This window comes from Cupressus sempervirens, chromosome 11 (assembly GCF_028749045.1).
Source record: "Cupressus sempervirens isolate cs-2001-9-10 chromosome 11, ASM2874904v1, whole genome shotgun sequence".
In the NCBI taxonomy this organism is placed as follows: Eukaryota; Viridiplantae; Streptophyta; class Pinopsida; order Cupressales; family Cupressaceae; genus Cupressus; species Cupressus sempervirens.
In genome coordinates, this window is record NC_143128.1 from 628076224 (window position 1) to 628099914 (window position 23691).

The window sequence follows — 23691 nt, forward strand, 5'->3', positions numbered from 1 at the left end:
CCTAAAATAGATAATTATACAAACTCTAAAAAAATTATGTGATAACAAACAATTAAATATAAATGACTCATATTATACAAATATTCTATAGGTTGACAATACAAGTCTTTATTTTCTTATACTAATTCTATGAAAGCATTGTATCCTCACCCAAAATATTCCTTACAATCTAATCAAACAAAATATAATTAAGTGATGATAATCATTAATATGAAGAGATTTTACAATTAGTCATGGTAGAGAAATGCATATTCTAGATTTGATTGTGTTCCATATCTTTGCATCAAGATTTCAAATCACACTCAGTGATCGATCATTAGAATGAGAAGAATTAGAGGAGATCAATGATCTATCATCAAGATGGGAAGAGCTAAAGGAGATATCTCCTCTAACATGTCTCATCCAAATGATGGATCACTACATGTGATTTGAAAATTTTAAATGCAAAAATATAACACACGATCAAATCCAAAATCTAAATCTCTATACTATGATCATCATTGTGAAGTCTCCATGCACCAATGCTCAAATCCCTCATCATAAGAGCATATCTCACAACATGTTTCACCTTCCTCAAGAAAATTAGTGTTAAAAACACAAGCACCCATGTAGGGATCACATAAATATCCCCTTGAGTCACCACATGCTCCTATCTTGTAGCATGTAATATCAACGCCACACTGAGACTTCTTATAGCATGTATTATCTATGCATGGATCGTCCTAAGCAACTGCAATACTTGCCAATATATCAACAATCATCACAATCAAAATAATAGAATGTGTTCCAAAACATTGATACTTAAAAAATTACACAATCAAATTCAGACAAAAATTATATGACAAATGAATTGTAGAAATATAATATTATTAATAGTAAATATTGTCAATATAAATAATCAGAATAAGGGTGAGCTTATACTGGCTATACCTGCCACCTACCATATACATGACCAATGTGACTATTATAATTAGTAGCATGCAAAATGATTTTAATGTCTTTTCCCTTCTCTTTTATGCTATAAGGAAAATTGATGTGATAAAAAGATGATTCAATCCTATGTGTAGAGGGGAGTTAATCCCTATTATTTTAACTTTACTATGAGTTGTTCCAAAAATTTGGAGATTAATTCAAGAAAAGTGATGATAAAAATACATATGTTAATAATCTAAGGCTTTCTAAATATATGGCTTGGATAAATCATCCCACATATTCCCTCATCTTGAGAGATTAAATTAAACTAGCACTTTCACCTAGGTAGGGTAGAAGAGTACAACTAATAGGGCTAGGGGTACTCAACAATATCTTAGTAGCTAAAGCTTTTGCTGATGATGGTGAATCGATGATTGTTGGTGTTACTTCTATTGTTGTCGATTCCTTACCAAAAGAAGAGATGCATCTCAAAGCCTCGATATCACATCCACAAGGGACAGTATGAATTAATTCCTACCATGCATGAATCATAATTGTTTACTACATATGCTGCAAAATCTCTGATTATACCAAGGATGGGAGATTTCTATTTCTCCTCTTGTTATTCACAATTTGTCTAGATTTCATTACAATGGAAGGGTCCTCTATATTAACATGAGTGTATATCCATGAGTTTGCATCAATTTCCATCCAATAGAAGACTTTGACCTCATGAAATTAAGAATCTACACCTTCATCTTTAATGATTCAAAATATGTAGAGATTTTCTCCCCTTGCAATTTGAATCCACAAAACTTAAAGCATAAATGTGTCTACACTCAATATTAGTTTTTTTGTTATTTCTTTCAAGAATTAAAAGGTCATAAAAAGTGATCATTAAAATAGAAACATGGTTCTTTAAAATATTTCTTGTATGTGAGGTGTTACCAAATGGTGTTCACAAGTATAAAGAAATACCAGACACTTTTTTCAACTTCTAATATTGTTTGTTTATATTAGTTCAAATTGCATGGCTATCATGAGGCATTCAAGTGTTTTATAGAAGATATATGAATAGCCTTGATATATACAAAAGTCTTTATGTCATTGTATGGATCAAGTCATTTTGTCATCTTTGGTTTTACAAAGTTATAAGTGCTATATTTTCTGTCTATTGGTGGCATCATTTTGTAAAGAGGGTTTTATGTCTATTTTATTCTATAATCAAAAACTTATATGTCCACTATATTAGATATGTATTATATGTATTTTATTAATTCAGTACTAAGTACTATTCTTCATTTCTAGATATAGGGATTTAATTCAACTTCATCTAATATTAAAAATGTCTAAGAGATTACACTGGCATTTAGTGGAGTGATAGTTGTGGCAATTATTCTATAGTAGTAGACATTCAAATCTAATTCATAGCATTGTGTTTGTATGAGTGTGTGCCAAAATTTCATATAGACCAATTTAATGTGGATCCTGATGAAGAATCTAACTAGTTAAAAGATAAGGGGCTATTTAAAAATTTCAAGAGTATAAAATTGAAAGCCAAATTTAAACACCAATTTTTTGGACCTAAAACAAGACAACACATATATAGATAGAATACACCAAAACTGATATTCAATGAAATGTTATAGAGGAGAAGTAAATCAAAAGATCAAGTGAATTATATCATCTTCCTTTATAGAAAAAGAGTTTCATACACATTTGAATTCCTTTTCCCTTCTTTGAAATCATCCATTTATGCAATACAATGATTGGAATACATAACTTAATAAAAATCTTGAGTAAACAACTTGATATAATTATCTAATTATTCTACATCTCCATTAGCATCTACGAGTACTATAGAATTCTTTTGATCAAGTTGTGAGCACCTAGAGAAAGCCAATTTGCACACTTGAAATCTATTTTGAAAATCTCCACACCACATTGAAATATATGATTATCAAGTTTTAATTAAATCATATAAGGATTCAAGTCTTATAGATAACCTAATAGTTACTCTAGGGATGATGTAGTTGATTATCACCTGATCTACACTAGAGTGGTTTCCAATGTTTGCACTTGTATGCAACCTTCACTGAGTCTAATGGAACTTATTCTATCTCCAAGCCTTTGTAATCTTTCCTTCCAAACTTTCTTATTTACCTTACAAGACAGTGAGAACCCATTTTTTGGTGAACTTATTATTTTCTATGAGACAGTACAAAGTAGTGGGAGATGAACCATTATCTAATTTATAACATGCCAATTTTTCAAAGGGATATTTGCAAAAATAATTTATAGAAAATGTTTGGGTAAAAGTACAAAGTTGTGTCACATTTTAGGTTTACTTATTGAGAACAACTAAATTTGAGTATTTCTATTTAAAAATCAAATTTGTTCAAACATATGATCTAGACAAATCAATTCTAGCTAAGTTATATATGGTCTCACACTTTTCAAATTGGAAATGTCTATTAAATGCATAATTTATACTAGTTTATATCACATTACTATTTAGAAATAAAATTATTTCAAAAAATTGATGTTACTATTTTTTATGATATTTTTTCATAACATATAAACACCATTTTATAGAGCTTGAAGTCAAGATTATTCTCATATAGAGTTTATAATGTTTTAATTAGATCTATTATATTCTAATTAAAAATTCTACAAGAACTTATTTTAACACCATAAAATATGTTGATTTTGAGAAGGAGAAAAATATTAAATGATATTGAAAAAAAAATTAAAATTATATGATGTTCTAGAGGAGAGAGTTCTCTTCTAGAGTGTATAGTTTTTCTTTTGGTTAGAATAGCTTTGATTTGAAAAATGTGGTGGGAGATTAAAAGTATCAATTTCAAGTGAGTTGAAATTTAAATTATTAAAGAAGAGAAAACGTAGGTCTAAAGACAATTTTTATTTTTTATTATTATAGCTATATATGTTATCTATAACATAGTCTAAGATAAAAGAGAAATAAGTTTTTTCCCATATAATTTTGTGGTGGGAACTAGACCCATAATTTTTAGCATTTTTCAGCAACTGAAATATTATCTAATAAAAATTAGGAAAATATGTCAATTTTTATTCAAAAAAATTATTAAAAAAATTATTGTAAACTTCATCAATTTCTACAAATTTCATTAGTTTACTTCATTTTCAAATTCTAAATAATAATATTGGTTGTATGCCATTGAAGGTGAATAGTTATATTATTGTTAGCCTTTTCCTTTACAAAAGGGTTGCACATAGTTTTTATATTACTTGTTTACCTTATGATAAAGATCTACAATTTACATAATATGTTTATCTTATAATAAAGATCTATAGGTAAAAGAAAATAAATATTTACCTCTTGATAAAGGGATGCAAGATTTTTCTCATCAAATGACAACCATCCTATCAACAGAATAATGAGAAGTACATCTTAAGACCACAGATCAATGGTAGCCTTGTCTATGAGAGAAAGAAGAGAAAACATACCATGTCATAACTCATAAATCACGTAAGTCGTGAAGAAAAATAGAAGACAAATTTGCAATACTTATAAAATATTAAAATAAAATGAACTATAGAGTATAATAAAACTTAACAATAACTAATATTATTATTAGTTTTAAATACTCTAAATTGAATCTATGTATAATTTCATCAATAATTTAAAAAAAAATAAAATTCTATCAATATCCTATGATCATCAATTTTTAGGATGCATAATAGTATTATTCTATTTGGCATTTGGTTTTAAATATTATCTTTTTTCACTGTGAAGAGTTTCTTTATGATTATTTGTGGACTCTAACAATTGGCTTTACATAGAACTGAGAGAAAGAGTCTAAAAAAGGCTTCAACCACTTTGAACTTACAAACTAGTGTGCCCACAAGTATAAAATATTTTGTACCAAAAACAAACTAATGAGCTTCAATTTTTGCATTTCATAAGGATGGGACCTTATAAACTACTAGCATAGACCAGTGTTATTAAAGCCCTACATTGGACCACATAAATATAGTTTTAAAGCATCACATCTAAATATTGGCCTGAAATGTCTCATTTGATAAATTGTCAATGTGTTTTCAAATGCAAAGCCAATACATTTTAATCTTGGATATATAATCATTTAAGTTTTGGAACTATTCTTATCTACACATATGGAGCCATATTTGCATTAGATTGAACTATCTATGATATATCTTGATTTTCTCTATTATTTATTTGGGTGTTAGTACAACATTCTTTCACTCTATTTACATTGATGCAATGAAAATTGTCATAACCGGATCTATAGTATCATAGGATTAGACAAAAAGAATTTAGCTTTCAGTAATCAAAGTTTTGAAATGGTGTTTTTTTATTGTATTATTGTTTCAAGGTACACAATATATATATAGAAGGCAAAGCATGGTCAGCCTCAAATATATTCTGGCATCTAAGTCTCCAACCAACCAAACACAAGAGAAACATTGATCAGTAACCTTACCGGGAAGAACGGATTTTAAAGGGAGAGAATGAGGCTACCATATTTTAGAATTAATGCCCCACTATGACGAGGGTACCAATACACTTGTAAATCGTTTTACCATTGAGACATCATGATGTTCTGAGATTGGGCGATCAAATAGCATGACAAAGGGCAGAGGTAATTACCTGAAGGAACAACAACTAATATAAATTGCCATGTATTAGACAATGATCGAATAATACAAGTTAAGCAATAAAGGAAGCATTAACTGGTGTGATTAAGTGAAGGATCAATGGTAGCTATTGGTTATGAAAAAGAATTACAGGAGTTACATTCTGAAAAACCACAATCCTCTGTAAAAGGGCTGCAACTTTCAAGGGGATGTTAATCTTCATGGACATATTAAGTTGTATATGGTGAAGACCACAATGGGACAAGGCATCAAGGGAAGAGATTCGATAAGAATTGGTTCTAATAAGAGCAGATCAACATATTGTAGATTAGCGACCAGATTTGGATCAGAAATTATTCTTTATTGCAGGCAGTAGCAACCTTATTCATTTGTGGTATGCATGAGATGTATGCATAGTGTCTAACATATGATTCCATATGTATTTGATATAGTTAATGACGTGTAGTGCTAATCAATCAAGGAAACTATAATGTATGGGTGATGCATGAGATACATTTGGGAGAACTGATATAGGGTCAACTCTAAGCATCCGACTCCAATTTGGATGGAGTTGTCTAGGTTGAATGCCCCTACCACTTATGGGCATAGGGGTCAATCTGTCAAAGTTGTCTTAGGTTTTTGTTATCATCTTCAATCCCCATGATGGTTGGTTTGGATTTTCTAGCCCAGTGAGATTAAAAAACTTAGTCTATGATGGAGAATGTGAATGTAAACTGATATGCTTTGTGTAAGGTTCTCATTATTTACAGTTGCCAGCTAGAGCGTGATCCTCAGGAGAATGTTATGTGTCTTTCTCAACAATTGCTATTAATAATAGTTGTGTCATTCATTACTTGCACTATAGAAGGTGCAGCAGATTAGAGAACTAGATAAAAGATTTAAGAGTAAGAGAAGAATAAGAATAAACAGTAGAAGAAGAGAAGAAAAATATTGAGGACAAGCTGGAAGCGAATTCGAGTAGGAAGCCCATGGGGGAGACACTGTTGTGCCTGGTGTTAATGGCAGTGAATCTCTCTAAGACCAGGAGCGCCTTGCTAAAGATAATATTCTTTATTTTGAGTATGTGTCAGACTGTAGACTGTGCAGTATATCTAGCAAATTGATGCTTTTATTTGCATAGTCATTTGTAAACTTTTGGTGTAAATAAAGTGAAGTTGTATAAGGACAGTTTACTGTGTGATAAATTAAATAAAAGAAGAGCCAAGTAAGATTTTCTTTCTTTCATCTTCCCTATGGAATTCACTAAAATAAATAATCTAATGATCTTTGTATTTGATATACTTTAACATAATCTTTTGTTAAATTCAATTTCAGAGCATGAAACATTTCATGGATTGAAATATCCAAATGTTTTGAACAAGTAAAATATTTAGAAAATTCAGTCACCAAAATTTATTGTATAATAATTACACCTTGGACAAGTAGATTAAGCCTACTCCAGCTTTGGAAACTCTTCCAATGTTGAAATCGTTTCCAAAATGTTTAAGAAGTTGTAATTTAGTAGTTTTATTACTGGAAACATAGGAAGGAAAATGGTAGAGCAAGTTCATGACCTATTTATCACTTTATGGGCCACGACCATCTAGATTGGAGGGCATTCACCAAACGGAAGACAATAGATCATAAACATAAATTTGAATTTTTATAGATTGTTGCAATGAAATTTACAGACTTTAGATTGTCCCGTTATTTTAAGCTTCTTATGTATTTAGATTCACCTTTTTCTAAAACATTGAGTATAAATTTCTAGGAGACACTCAAAATAGATGTAAATATGAGCACCTACCAGATTATTGAACTTTGTAGGAATGATGTGAAATGACAATTGGTTGGTCACGAGTCTTTTACTCGTGCTAAGCATTTTAGTAGCTTTTTAAGTAATATTTTAGAAGATATTGTTCAAAATTGCTATTGAGAGAATGACTTTGTTCATAAATTTTAGTCAGATGATGAATTTTTTATCATTTCTTGGTTGTTTTAGCTTCTTGGATGTGGATTGTTTATGGACTAGCGGTACTTGATACCTTATGGGGCTCTCCAACTCTCCAAATTTGATTAGAGGTGTGTGAAATCAAATCTTTATGAAGCTTTTATAATTTCTTGCATTTTTTTGTTACTTCATTCATATTTTGTAATGTTACCTGAATTCAGAAATGAAGCTTTTATAAAGAAGTTTTAAGATGCATAGTTTATGTATCTATTAAAATAGCTGTAAAATGATTTTTCGGAAAGAATTTTAAAACAAATTGGCAAGATTATCATGGAAGAAATCTGATTCTAAATCCAGACTTGATGTTCTAAACCCAAAATACGATTCCCTTGTGCCAAGAAGTCCAAATCGAAATTCAACATATCCTCCTTCAATTCAAAATATAGCCACAGGCACTCTTTCAAAAAGTGTTTATCATGAAAATACTTTACACTTGTATTATTATCCATGATTTTGATCCAATGTTTTCTTCTCTCCTGCAGGATTGATTGTATTTCGTTATCTTCTTGGTTTTCATCCATGAAAGGAAAATAGTAGTGTTTGGGAGAAAATTGGAGGATGGAAGGAAAGCCCTTCAAATTATGCTATATCTGTTTACTATTTGTAATGCTTTAACCTTATATGTTTCAAAGGGTATGTTCCAAACATTTATGTTTCAAAGGATATCTATGAAAAAAGTGTTTCAACATTGTATATATAGACTTGAATATTTTATATACAAACTTCAACATTCAATGAATATCTAATGCTAAGAATGCTGATGTTGTAGATGACACAAAGGGATTGAAATTTATTTTATCTAATCCCAATCAATCATGGATAAAGAAGATGGGAGATGCAATATTATTTGAATGGAAGAAGTTATGGCCCCTTGCTGCAACCACAGTCATAGTTTACATGATAAACTATATGATGAGGATGAATACAAGGATATTTTGTCAGCATTTGGGCGATCTATGACTTGCTAAATGTTCTCTTGGAAATTCAGGAATCCAAGTTCTTGCTTATGGCCTTATGATATGCTTTTTATTTACATTTTCTTACTTATGTTTATAAACATATAAATTAGACAAGGACTTCTATAGATCTAGTTACATAGAACACAGATCTAAAATTCTATACTAAAATTCTAAATCATTGTGTAATATGATTTAGTTTTAAATGTAAATCTAAATCAGGTTAGTAATCTTGATTTCAACCTTGTAAAATCAAGACTGTAGATTCAAAAATTTAAACAAACAAATAAATGTATACATAATACATGGTTCATCATTAATATTAAATGATGGAAAAATAGGTAATCTCTATTTTCAACTCTGTTTCCATGTTTAATCTAAAACATGATTAATAAAAGGAGAACATTGTACTTTAGAGCCCACAATTAAGTCGTGTAACACTATGCCCTAGAAGTTTCTAATTGACTATAGTTTTCCCAAGAAAACTTTTAAATTAATGGGTATAAAGGGGAAGAGTTAAGTTCATTATTAAAGAATATTAAAAATCCTTTTTTAACCTAAATTTTTCTAAAGCCATGTTAGTGCACATCAACAAAAATTTACCAAACTGAAGAGCTTGCAAGATTTCTTATAGAACATTACAAAAAGTGACATATCCACTCAAGAACAATAGAATACATAGGAGTTACTAACAACACAACCAAACTAATATTACGAAATGAAATCCAACAACCCATTGCTGTCAGTGCATGCTACCATTTGTATAGTTGTCGTATGCAATAATAAAAACACTATAAGAAGGGTTATCAAAAAGCACAAATCAAAAAAATAAATAGCAAACAATGATGACACAAATAATACCCATTTAAGTAGTACCAAACCAATGATACCTTATGCAAGCCTGACACATACCCAATTTTTAGCACACCTTGGCAATTATTTGCAGACTCATTGCCTTCCCCTTCACTGTGAAGCAACTTACTCTACACTTGGGTTGCTTAGTCAATCAAGAGGTAGGTTCGTGGCATGCCCTTGCCAGTGGTGAAGCTGAGGAAATTTTGGCAGCAGCCTAGAAACAACTATGTGAGGAATTATTAGTGGGCTTTTGCCCAAGTCAAAGCCTATCAAAAATTAAAGAAGTAGTCTAGAAGAGATTGACACATTGCAAAGAAGGGAATCCCCACCAACTTCACAAACATTAAAAATTCATAAATTTTATCTACATTCTCAACAATTTCCCTTCTTTTTGGGATTTAGTGTTGAAATTTGGAGAAACTAAGGCTATCCTTATCTACTTTCTCAACAATATTCACATTGCAATGAAGTAATCATCAGTGATTTCACTAAGGATAAAAATTCTTTAATTTTATCTACATTGCCAAACATTCGTCCCCTTTCCATAATTGAATAGGAAAAAATGGAGAAATCAAGGTAAGAAGTTGCATCAAACACGTTGGTCGGTGGAATTGTTTTTCCTAGGGTTGTTCAGGTCTACGAAAGTAGTTGATTCTTCTACCTTGGCATAGCTATTCTAGTAGTGGTTTTATTTTAAATCTTGCACTATATGGATGCTAGGTATTTTTCCTACAACTTAAACATCATACACTAAGATTCATTCGAAGTCTAAAAGTGTTAAATAGTAAAAGATGACTTATTTTTCTGAAACTTAATTTTCTACTCAGTGTGTGATGTTTAAGGGTGGTCTATCTTTTCACATTAGATTCTTTCCCCTATATTACTTTCTTGCACCTTTATTTCCATTAATGATTCTTATATCTCGCTTGCCCTTCAAATTTTAGAACTATTAGTGCAAGGAAGCAAAGGTGCATGGAATTGCTTCCTATGCTAATCTTTGAGAGAACGATTATGCAAATTCAACTAACTATTGCAGAGATCTCAAGAAATGCATAATAACATAATCAAAATAACAAAAAACACTTAACATAGTGATTGCTATGGGGAAACCCTTCCAAGAGAAAAACCCACCCTCCAAAACTCACACAATGTATTATCAAACCAAGATGATTACAATACACTTGCAATGCAAGTTGTATAGGAGCACATCACCACAACTTGAACTTGAAGAGACTCTTCCTAGCACCAATCTTGCAAACTGAATTCAATTACACAAACACCTCCACAAGCCCTCCTTTTATAGTGATTTTACAACCTGGAAACACTTGTGGTTTTACAAAACTATGAGAAAAACTATCATGACACACGTTACCCATTTTTGACATTTACATTTCCAATATGGAAAAACAACCAGGTTAAAATAGTAATCCCGTCCACAATTTTGTCTCTTAGTCTAGACTCCCATAAAAGTCACAAAATGAATCATCAAGGCTCTAAAAATTACCTACCTATATTCTACTATGGACAAGACTCATTTTTGACAACTCATTAACCAATTTCCAATGTATAAACAAGTGGAAAACTTCCACAAACAAATTCTAGAATTTTCCAAAAGAAGATTGCAAGGTTGAGACACATGTTCTCAACATTCTCCCACTTGTTGAACACCTTGCAAGAGTTAGGGGATCCAAAAATATCATGGACTTAATTGCTAGGGGTTGAGAGGCCCATAGACTATGAACACCATCTGAATTTCTCTGTGCTCACGAGCTTAGTTAATGCATCAACAACATTCACCAAAGTCTCTACTTTTTCTAGCTTCACCTTGCTCTCCTCGATCATATCTCTCACAAAACGATATTGTATGTCAATGTGCTTGGTCCTCGCATGAAAATTCGGGTTCTTCGCTAGGTAGATTGCACTTCAACTGTCACTATAAATTGTCATTGCACCCTGTTTGAACTCTATATCTGAACACAATCTCTTTAGCTAGATGGTTTCTTTGGAGGCATGAGTAGCTGCCATATACTTTTCCTCAGTGGTGGAAAAAGAAACCATAACCTATCGCTTACTCATCCAACTAATTGCACCACCAAATAATGTAAACACATATGCACTAGTGGATCTTCTTCTATCAACATCATTGGCCTAGTCTGAATCCACATAGTCTCAAATATCCAAGGAATGCTTGTTTCCTGTTCCATGAAAACATATTGAGTACTTTGAGGTACCCTGCAAGTATCTAAAAACTCTTTTTACTACATCCCAATGTGCTCTTCCTAGATTAGACATATAATGAGAAAGTACTCCCACTACTTGGGCAATGACTAGTCTTGTACAGACCATAGCATACATCAAACTTCCAACAACAATCTAATATGGTACTCAACTCATCTCTTCCATCTCCAATGGGGATGTCGGACATTGTGAGCTAGAAAGCTTTGTTCCCAAAGTAACAAGAACACTCAATGGTCTTGAATGGATTGCATATTAAACCTTTTCAAAATAGTACCAATATACTTACTCTGGCCTAGCCAAAGCTTTAATCTCCATTCCCAAAATGTGCCTAGCTGCACCAAGATCTTTCATTTCAAACTTTATCAAGAGTTCAAATTTTAACTTTGCAATCAAACCTTTTGCTTTGCCAATAAACAACATGTCATCGACATACAAGGCAATAACCAGAAAACCATCACCATTAGATTTGAAATATATACAGTGAACAGATTTAGATTGCACAAATCCCAAACTCAACACAAATGTATCAAACTTCTGGTACCACATCCTAGGACTCTATTTTAAACCATACAAGGATTTCTTCAATTTATAAATCAAATGACTTTTACCTTTCACCACACAGTGCTCTAGCTATGACATGTAAATTTCTTCCTCCAAATCTCCATGTAGGAAATTAGTTTTTACATCCATTTGCTTGATCTCTAGATCATAAGCTGCTACAATAGAAAGGAAAAATCTAATGGATGTCATTTTGGCTACTGGAGAAAAAATCTCACCATAATCTACTCCCTCAACTTGAGAGTAACCTTTTGCAACAATACATGCTTTATACTTCTCAATGCTTCCATCTAAACCCATCTTCCTTTTGATCACCCATTTACAGCCAATAGGCTTCTGTCCTTCAGGTAATGGTACAAGGTCCCATGTTTGATTCCTCTTAAGAGCTGCCATTTCTTCATCGATGGCTATTTTCTAGTATTCTAAATCATTCATACCAAGAGCCTCTTGTATAGATCTTGGTTCATCAATGTTAGCATTCAATGCAAATATGCATCTCCAGTCATCAAGAGAATACCCATACCTTTCAGGTGGTTTCCTTTCTCTAGTAGATCTTCGAACAAGATTTGGTTCAAGTTTAAGAGGTTCAAGTTCATGATTAGGTTCTCCCTCTTCCTTCAATGATTCTAAACTTGTAGAGCTCTCTTCAACATCTCATCTTTCTAAGGGCGTTGATTTGACTTTCTCAGGTGTAGTAGGAAGTTGAATCACATTTTTCTTGTCTTCAATTTATTCTGGCTACACTGTAACAGAAGAAGGCTTATTTTCTCTAAAAATAACACTTCTGCAATAAAATACCTTTTGTGCAACAGGATCCCAAAGCTTGTATCCTTTCATACCATAACTATATCCGATGAAGATACATTTGATAGCTTTTCTATCCAATTTTGTTTGCTTCTCCTTTGGCACATGAGCATATGCCTCATAACCAAATACTCTTAGATGTTTAAGTGAAGGCTTGTGGCCCGACCATGCTTCCATTGGCATCTTATCAACAAGAGGTGATGTAGGAGACCTGTTTATCAGGTAGCAAGAAATGGCTATAGCTTCAGCCAAAAACTTTTGTTCTAGTCTAGCACCACTTAGCATACTCCTAGCCTTCTCCATCAGGGTCCTATTCATTCTTTCTGCAACTTGATTCTATTGTGGAGAATACAGAGTTGTCTTTTCTCTTTTAATACCACAATATTTACAAAATGTGGCAAAATAATTAGAGCAAAATTCACCACCATTATCAGTTCTCAAACATTTTATTTTCTTTCCAATTTGCAATTCAACCATTTCTTTAAATTCTTTGAAATGACTAAAAACTTTCGCTTTACTCCTAAGGAAATAAACCCATGTTCTTCTACTAAAATCATCAATGAAAGAAACATAATGAACTAATCTACCACTAGAAGGAACATCAACTGGACCAAATACATCTTAATGGATTAGATCTAAAATACATGAAGACTTATGAGAACTCGAGTAAAACTGAATGCGGTTTTGTTTACCATAGATACAATGCTCACAAAAATCAAATTCAAGATTGCAATAATTTAACCCATCAACAAGGTTCTTATTTTTCAATGTCTGTAGGACCTTCTCACCTATGTGGCCAAATCTCTGGTGCCATAACATGGTCTTCTCTATAGGCAACTTTGATTTGGTAGACAAAGCACCCTTGGGTACCCAAAAACCATGACCATTTGTTGAAAGAGAAATCTTCTCCTTCTCCAATTGAGTAGTCCTTTTAACAATCTTATCAGAAGTACTATTGCACTCAACTATGCATGCATCAAGCTGGTACAATATACCCAATCTACTTCCTCTTGCTATTACCACAGCACCTCTCACCATTTTTACACCTGCTTCAAAAATTTGTACATGCACACCCGCATCTATTAGCTTACTAACAGATAACAAATTCCTTGCTAGTCCACAGATATGCAAGACACCATCAAATCTTCTAATTCTACCATCAAATTTTCTTACAAAAATACTTCCACGACCAACAATATCAAGTGCTGAATTATCACCCAAATGCACCTAACCACCATCAAAATTTTAATACTTACTAAACCAATTTCTATTAGGAGTCATGTGGAAAGATGCACCTGAGTCTATTAACCATGCATTTTCACCTGCATGAGTGGCCAAGGCTATGATGAAAGCATCTCCATCTTCCTTCTCGGACTCAGAATTAGAATCTTGCTTCTTCTTATTCTTCTTTTACTCCTCGTCTTTGCAGTCCTTTTGAAAGTGTCCAGGTTTTCCACAACTCCAATAGATTGCCTTGGACTTACTAGGAGATTTTGATCTCCCTTTATTTTTGGACTTAGAATGGCCATCTTGCTTTTCATTCTTCCCTCTTTCTTTTGGTCTTTCGTGAACACTCAAAGCCTCTTTGGCATTCAAAGAGACCTTCCTTCTCATCTCTTCAGAAAGTAGAGAACCAACAACGTCCTCCATCTTCAAGACAATTGAAGTGCTCCCTATAACCATCACAAGACTATCCCATGAGTCTGGCAATGAACATAGCAAGATTTGACACCTTTCTTCTTCATCCATTGGCACCCCTACTAAGGTCAACTGAGTCACCAACATATTAAAGCTTTCCAAATGCTTAGGAATTTGTCCACCTTCTTCCATTCTCAAGGAATACAATTTCTTCCTCAAGAAAATATTATTCACAAGTGATTTCGCTTGATAGATCTCACTTAGTTTTTTCCAAAGCTTCTTCTTAGTAGGTTCTTCATGGACATTAATTAGAATCAAGTCTACAAGACACAATCTAATGAGACCTTTAGCTTTTCTATCGGTCACATCATATCGTGCAACTAATGTCAGATCTATGGGCCTCAACTTGTTCTCATCAATCACATCCCATAGATCTCGATCAATCAATAGATCTTCCATCTTCAGCTTCCACATCTCAAAGTTTGTGCCAGAAAACTTTAAATCAACATCAATTCTCCCTGACATGCTTGCCATCTTTTCAATCTTGTAACACAGAAATGAAATACTCTGCACAAGCTCCCACTCAAACATTGATTAGCTCAAAAGACCCTGTACCCAACAAATAGAACCAAAATTGGCTAGGCTCTAATACCACTTGTAAGGAAGCAAGGGTGTGCGGAATTGCTTCCTATGCTAATCTTTGAGAGAATGATTATGCAAATTCAACTAACTATTGCAGAGATATCAAGAAATGCATAATAACATAATCAAAATAACAAAGAACACATAACATAGTGATTACTGTGGGGAAACCCTTCCAGGAGAAAAACCCCACCCTCCAAAACTCCCACAATGTATTATCAAACCAAGATGATTACAATACACTTGCAATGCAAGTTCTTATAGGAGCGCATCACCACAACTCAAACTTGAAGAGACTCCTCCTAGCATCAGCCTTGCAAACTGAACTCAATTACACAAACACCTCCACAAGCCCTCCTTTTATAGTGATTTTACAACCTAGAAACCACTTTTGGTTTTAAAAAACCATGAGAAAAACTATCATGACACATATTACCCATTTTTGACATTGACATTTCCAATATGGAAAAACAACTAGGTTAAAATAGTAATCCCGTCCACAATTTTGTCTCTTGATCAGACCCCCATAAAACTCACAAAATGAGTCATCAAGGGTCTTAAAATGACCTACCTATATTCTACTATGGACAAGACTCATTTTTGACAACTCATTAACCAATTTCCAATGTATAAACAAGTGGAAAACTTCCACAAACAAATTTTGGAATTTTCCAAAAAAAGATTGCAAGGTTGAGACACATGTTCTCAACAATTAGATTATATTTGATAGGTATGTTTAAATATCAGACACTAAATGTTGAGGCTTAGCATGGCCTCATAAAATTTACAACTCCATGTCCATTTACTCTATCTTATTTGATCTTCTGGTTTGAGGAGAGATTTCTCAAATATGAGTACATAAATTTGAAATAAGTTAAGTTTGAGTTCTAAAGTATTCTTTTATTATATTTTAATAAAATATTTTAGTTATTGTTCTTTTAGATTTTTCATCTAATCAAAATAATATTGAATTAAAATTTTTATATAATATTTATTATGTGATTGTATAATTTTTATTAAAAAAATTAATTATTTTTTATTTTTAATCAATTATAAACAAATAAAATTATATTTTGTTTTTATGAAAAGTCATTTTTCTATTAACTAAAGTTACATATTCACAAAATAGGGTTAGGGGATACAAGGATCACCTTATGAGAAATCATGCAAAAGAGTTGGAACGATAAGAATTACTAATCAAAGAATATATATAAACTATCCTTAGGTAGCTAATGTAGTGCTAGCCATTTACAATTACTTCTCAAATGATGGAATTCATATTGTTCCCATGTATCACAATCACTTTGGGTGTTTATGGTTTACCCTAACCAATGCAATTTTGAAGTAGTTTCAATCTCACCATGAGCTTCACAAACATAACACAAGTGGTTTTAAGATCACCACAAACTTCAAATTAAAGTTATTTTGGCTCACCACAAACCTCAGTCACAAATAGTTTTACGATTACCACAAACCATGAACTCCCTAGGTCTAATGACCACAAATCACCACTACAGGGAAATTATCATCACTCTAGATCTTTATTCTTCTGTATTTCTAACAAAACTGACTAGTAAGTCCATAAAAGAATAAACTCATCAACCAAGACACATGGCTACACAACTGCTACACTCGCCAATTCTATAAGAATCATTTTTGGATACATGGTTCATCAATATGTTAAACCAAACCTTTGGAATGTCAGGAACAATTGATAATGTACCCCCTACAATAACTTGGGCACGTACATTTTCTAGATTTTCCTTTTGACAATTGGGACCAAAACACAAAGTTGAGATAGAATGCATAGCCCATTCACAACACAACCTTTTTTGACTCCAAAAGTGCTTATTATTAGTTCCTACCAAACGTAGGATACTATTGCATTCATTGAATGCAATTTTTTAAAGAATTAAAAATTTTATATGGAACTTACAATGTGTATATCTATTTTTCATTTATCCTTATTTTATAAATGACATTATTCTATTCCTCCATACTATTTTTGGTAGGGAGAAAAATCAATTTTTTGTTATAAAAATACACATATTTTCCCAATGACAATAATGGCATTCATTAATGATAGCTTTATCTTTTTCACAATTGTGACAAATTAATTACAGTTTTCAAAAAGTAATTATTTTATCTTCCACCTCACAACCTAAGACATAGATTCATGTCTAATCAATAATAACTAAATCTTTTTTCTTACCAAAGATTGTAAATATATCAATCTATTATTTTTAACATCTTTTGAATTTAAGTTTATTTAAAATCTTACTAAAAAATTAATTATCATATCATTTATTTAATTTTTTCTTCATAATAATTTAAAATTATTTTATTCTAATTTTAAAATTAAATTTTGTATTATAAATTATAATTAAATTAATAAATAAAAAAGTATATTTTTAAGAATGTAATTATTTGATAAATTTTTACTAAAAATATTTATAACTTTTGTTACAAAAAAAAAATTAAATTTAGTTTTTAATGTTTTATATTTTCTATTTTAAATATATTTATTAGTTTTACATTGTCCCTTACTTTTGTCAATTTTAAAAGGGTAAAAGCATAGATCTGTGTCATTTTTTGGGATATCTAGGCTGGTTATAGCCAAAATACTTTTGGCTGGAAGGGTTTCGGTCATAACCCCTTCGACCTTACAGACGCGACACTTTCCCTCACCTACATTACCACTGGGGTTTTGGCGAGAACACTTTCGGCCGAAACCATAGTGGAATTATAAAAAGAAAAGATTTATTGTTGAGGGTCATTTGTACTATTATGGATTCTAGGAGTGGTTTAGAGTTTTTCAGTCATAACCAGTAAGTGGTTTTTTTTTTTTTTGTTTTTTTTGTTTTTTTAGTTATTATATGTTAGCATTAGTCAAATTAATTGACTTTTAAGTGTTTTAGTAATTAAATATATTATATTTTAAGTGTTTTATTAATTAAACTAATTATATTTAAAGTGTTTTAGTAGTCAATTATTTAGACTAGTTAATTTTTTTATATAGTTAGATAAATATGTTAGATTTAAAGAATTATATAGTATCTTTTAATTAAATATCTATTTAATCATAAATGTAGATTTTACATCAAATGTAGAAAATTCAAGTGGAGGCCTAGATAACTAAAGTAATTACATTTGAGAAAACATTAGCATAGTACAAACCTATAGAGATAACTAACATGTAACTTGAAACATTAGGTATATAACTGAACTATAATAAGTTCAAGTTGTTCAAACTTGAAAACATAAAATTTAACCAATTTCAGACTTATAAAACTTGGAAACTATAATAACATGCATGTACATGAAACTTCGAAAACTTTTTAAGACCTCAAGATAGCTAAAAATTAGTTACATTTTAATAACATTTGCATTTTATTTGTTCACATACATGAGCTAGATATATCAAGTTTCAATATATAAATTTAACATGTGTTAAATTAAAATGATCTATTTTTTATAGTTATATTCAACCTTGTACATACATGTTTTAAATTAAATTTAACTTTCAATTTTATATGTACTTAAACATATATCTTAACTCCGCATTTAAAGATAGAGATCTTCTTTGCATATATCATTATGGCATTTGGTAGTGCACCTATGTCCTTAGGGGAGGCTCATGTTCAGGGAGGGGGTCATAGTGCTGAGTCAAGCACAACATGTAGACTAATATCATCCTCTAAGGAGAGAGAGCATTTATTTAGAGATATAGTTGCTAGGTTATCTTGTGCTATAGAGTATCTGGATTCTATACTTTTGGCTTCTACCACTCTTGCTAATAGGGAGAAGATTATTTCTATGAGAGATGAGTTATGCCATATGATTAAGATGATAGAGACATACAACCTATTTGATGATATCAGTATTGAGACTTTTTACTCTTCCCTTTCTCACAGTGTTACTAGCAATATGAAGTATACATAGATCGATGGAGAGGTCTCCACTCGTATGGTGAAGAGTATGTTTCCATTTTATACAAATAGGCCTAGGGTTAGAGCTTATTCAGCTACCAAATGTATAGATTAGCTTCTTACACCATTTATATATTCTTGGTGGTTAGCTATGCATCACAGGTGACCACAGAAGGATGAATTTCCTCTTTATTTCTACAAACAATTATATGCAAAATTTTATTTACATCATGATGTTGATTATATAGATTTTCCAGGTCATGTTGGACAAGGCCTTGGTAGATTTTTAAAGAGATTTAGACCTGCAAACACCACTATTCCTATTAATAAATGAGCAATGGTGGGTCCAAACCTTTTGGTCATGTTGAGAGCTCCATAGATGGTTGTCGCGGGTATGACTATTCTCAATGATATAGTCAAGAATTAGATATATTCTAGAATTGCCATAGTTTCTATATAGTTATAGGAGGTGTCTTCAAATTGATGTGCTAGATGTATGTTACGATCTCATGGTACCATTTCGACAACTACATCCTCTAGCACAAGAGTTGTTGATGTGTATGAGATAGCAGATATACCATCTCCACTAGAGATTTTTGCTATATAAGATGTGGATGCATTGTGTCATATGGCATCCTATTTAACATTTAATCTTTTCGGTTCACATCAAGCATTATCGACAGTCACAGGGATTCCTCTTTTTGATATTGGTGGGCACATCAGCCATATTCTCTCACGCATAATAGGATCATAGCCCTCACAAAGATAGGAGGATATCCCTACACATTCTATAGCACCTACTCCTATAGAGGCCCCTGCAACACCTATCCCCAAACCTACTCAGGATCGTATAACACCTACTCCTACATAGGACCCTATAGCACCCACCCCCCCACCTCCTATCAGACCCTCCCATTATCAGGCCCCCATAGTATGACAAGGTCTATTTATCACTATGATTTCAGATGAGATGGTCAACTTGGACAAGACTACTCTATCACTACATTATTCAGATGTCAATCAGATTCGCAGAGCATTATATGATGTTATGGTAAATATAAATTTATTTGTTACTATAATTTACACAAGTATACTTGTTTAGCATACTTGAGCTTTTATACATGTACTTTAAAGAGACATACATATATTCAAGTGATTCAATTTAACTTGTGTACATATATGTGTGTTCTATAGGGTCTTAGTGATAGTATGTTGCATTTTGGAGATCTTCAAACTCCAATAGATCCTACACGACATGAGTAATGGGTATGTTATGTATTTTTTATTTTATATATATAGACACACACACACACACACACACACACACACACACACACACACATGCATGCATGTATACATATAATTTCATAAATAAATTACAAATTTCTTTCATTTGACATAGGGTTTAGAGCCATATCATAGAGCCTTTTGGAGTCATGGATCAGGAGGGGGATGTGGTTGATCTTATTTTATATATCTATTTCATTGATGTTGGGACATTATTTGTGTGTGTGTGTGTGTCATTTCAAATACTTTGATATGGAGACATGTTATTTCAGATACTTTTATATGGATACATGCTATTTCAAATACATGTGTTATTTTAGAGACTTTTATATGGATACATGTTATTTCAGATACATTTGATACATGGTATTTTAAGGAGATTTGATGTGGTACTTTGGAGACATTTTATATGGTATTTTGGATACATTTTACATGGGTGCACATTATTTCATAGATGTGTTATTTTGTAGATGTACATATTATTTTCATGTTGAATATATGTACATTTTCAATACTCATATTTTGACATTTAATCAATAAATTTAATACATATTTAAGATCATAAAGAGTACTAGTAAAGAATACATGATGTGAACTACAACATTTAATCACTAAATTTAATACATATAAAAACACAAAGAATACATATGAGCATAAAGAATGTAATGTGTGCTATAGAATTAATTTTAAGAGTGCATTTAATCAATAAAGGGGTTGTCCTAATACGATGTCTTAAGGGGTTATCTTAAGTAGAAGTCTTAAGAGGAGGTCCTAAGGGGAAGTCCTAATGGGATGTATGTACATATATATACATGAAACCATACACAAAATAAAAATAAAAATACATGTTCATCACTAAATTTAATACATATTTGAACACAAAGAATACATGTATGAACATAAAGAATGTAATGCATGCTATAGAATCAATTTTAAGAGTGCATTTACATAAAATATAAATAACAATACATGAATGTTCATAATTTGTACCATATATCCAAGATCCATGATCAAATGTATATAAATTTATAAAATATATATCCAAAATGATGTGTATGTTACTAGTAAATATAAAAGTATGAGAGCTATATGGAGAAAATAAGTACAAATAGCTCTGAACTAGAGCTCCACAAGCATTGTATTGTTAGGATCCTCTCTATTTTTCATTATCTCTAGAATATTTTCATGCTCTACAATAGGAAATTTCCACTTTTTATTTCGATGACATCCTCTTCTTGGTATTGCGTTGAATTGCAACTTTGTCGCTACAACATGGTTACTGTATTGTAAAACCTTTTCTCTAGGCATGTATTCAATAAATTCAATACCACTATTGGTTATCCTGATTTGTTGATAATATGTTCCTTCAACAACAACTAATCCAAATGGATATTACTATCCATTAGCATCTATAGTTCCTTCTAGTAGCTTGTGTTTTGATTTTGTGCATTTTAGAAGATAATAGTCTACATTTTCTACATTATCTACTAAGGCTTGGACAACAAAAATATCTCCTGCAATGTACATAAAAATATATGTATTTATAAAGTGACAAATTTAATGAACATACATGTCTGTCATATATATGTACATATACCACAAACCTAGCATAACTAAATCAAAAACATGCTCATAATCAGCTAAATATATGGGCTCATGAATGTAAACGTCAATATCAGCATCTTCAAAATGAGGCTTTCTGACTATGTCCTTCAGATCCCGATCTAAAACATATCCACTCGCAATATTTTCACATAGGCTCATTGGATTTTCCTTCATACAGTCATCACAAAAATATGATTTTTCTCGTACTTTAATCACTAGGGGTTTGTGGTGCCCTGTATTCACCACCTGATGTAAACTTCTAATACCTGAAATCATTTGACAATTATAAGGATTAGACCAATCTATATCTGTTACAAATATAGATAATTTAATTAAAAACTTGAATTATAAGAATATGTACACACATACATGTATTATATCAAATAAATAAATATATTTAATAGTTGTACCTTTCAGTTCTAAAAAATAATGCTTATTGTATTCAATATCTTGAGTAGTAAAATGATCTTCGCACCATTCAACAATTTCTTGTGCACTATTTATCCAATTACCTTCAATAACATACATACATACATACATACATACATACATACATACATACATACATACATATATATATATATATATATATAGAGAGAGAGAGAGAGAGAGAGAGAGAGAATCTATACATGTATGTATGTTATAAGTAGATCAAGAACACACTAAATGTATGTACATATGTACTTGCAAGTTCATGTTGTCAAAGTGTGCACTTTATACATGCTCCTACTCCATCGTGCTCCCATTTTCCATGTTCACTTTCAAAGAAGTTCCACAAAAACCTAACATTGCTTCTAGCATGTTACATGGCTAACCAATTAAATGCTTTTGCAGATTTAAATTGTCCTATGAGTCCATGAAATGAGATTAAAAAATAATTATATAAATCAAATTGAAATACATGTACAAATCAAGATAAGTTTTACATTTAAAGTTAAATAAAAAATGTACATGTATACATACACTAACTTGCACAACCATCATACTAGATCCATTGCTCTGAAACATTTATTCCATGATTTCTAAGATCTCCAAGAATATTGCAAAATAATGATTGACATAGCTCCTATCACGAACTCTATCATCACTAATATAAAAATGAACCTCCTTGATGATAATGCACTCATTTTCCTCTGAACTTTCTATCGCATCCACCTCAAATTGTGCATGTCTATAAGTCACTTGCACAAATATTGTAACTTGTTCAGAATAAAAATATTGCCCTTGAAGCTCTATTTGAGGTGAACATGTATAGTTCTCAAAAAAATCTACAATTGAAAGAATACAAATAGGTGGAAAACAATTTTATGAATCATGAAATTGTTTAGCTTGCCATTGTATAGCATGACAGTGTTGGATATGTGGATATATCAATGGATGAAACTTACAGTTCATAAACTCATCATACCACAATTCACTCTCCTTCAATATATATTTTTGGGATTCAATTTCTATCTTATTTTGGTATGTCTCATATTCATATCTCATCCATGAAACTAGTGTCAATTCATCAATATTCTCATTTTGTAGTGGAGATTTAGATATATCTCCACAATTTGGACATTGATTTATGATGTATTTTACTTTGAATTTGTTTTAATTTTCTAATTTTTCA

At 31.5% G+C, this 23691-nt stretch overlaps 1 protein-coding gene across 1 annotated transcript in view; it reads right to left on the reverse strand.

Moving 5' to 3' along the window:
• Positions 1–21981: 21981 nt before the first annotated feature.
• LOC149531289 (disease resistance protein L6-like) overlaps positions 21982–23691 on the reverse strand; it is a 55775-nt gene continuing 54065 nt past the window's right edge. Inside the window, exon 2 of the mRNA XM_089809274.1 lies at positions 21982–22342. Within this exon, the coding sequence (XP_089665400.1) occupies positions 22336–22342 (7 nt within the window). The 3' untranslated portion in view covers positions 21982–22335. The remainder of the gene's footprint in view (positions 22343–23691) is intronic.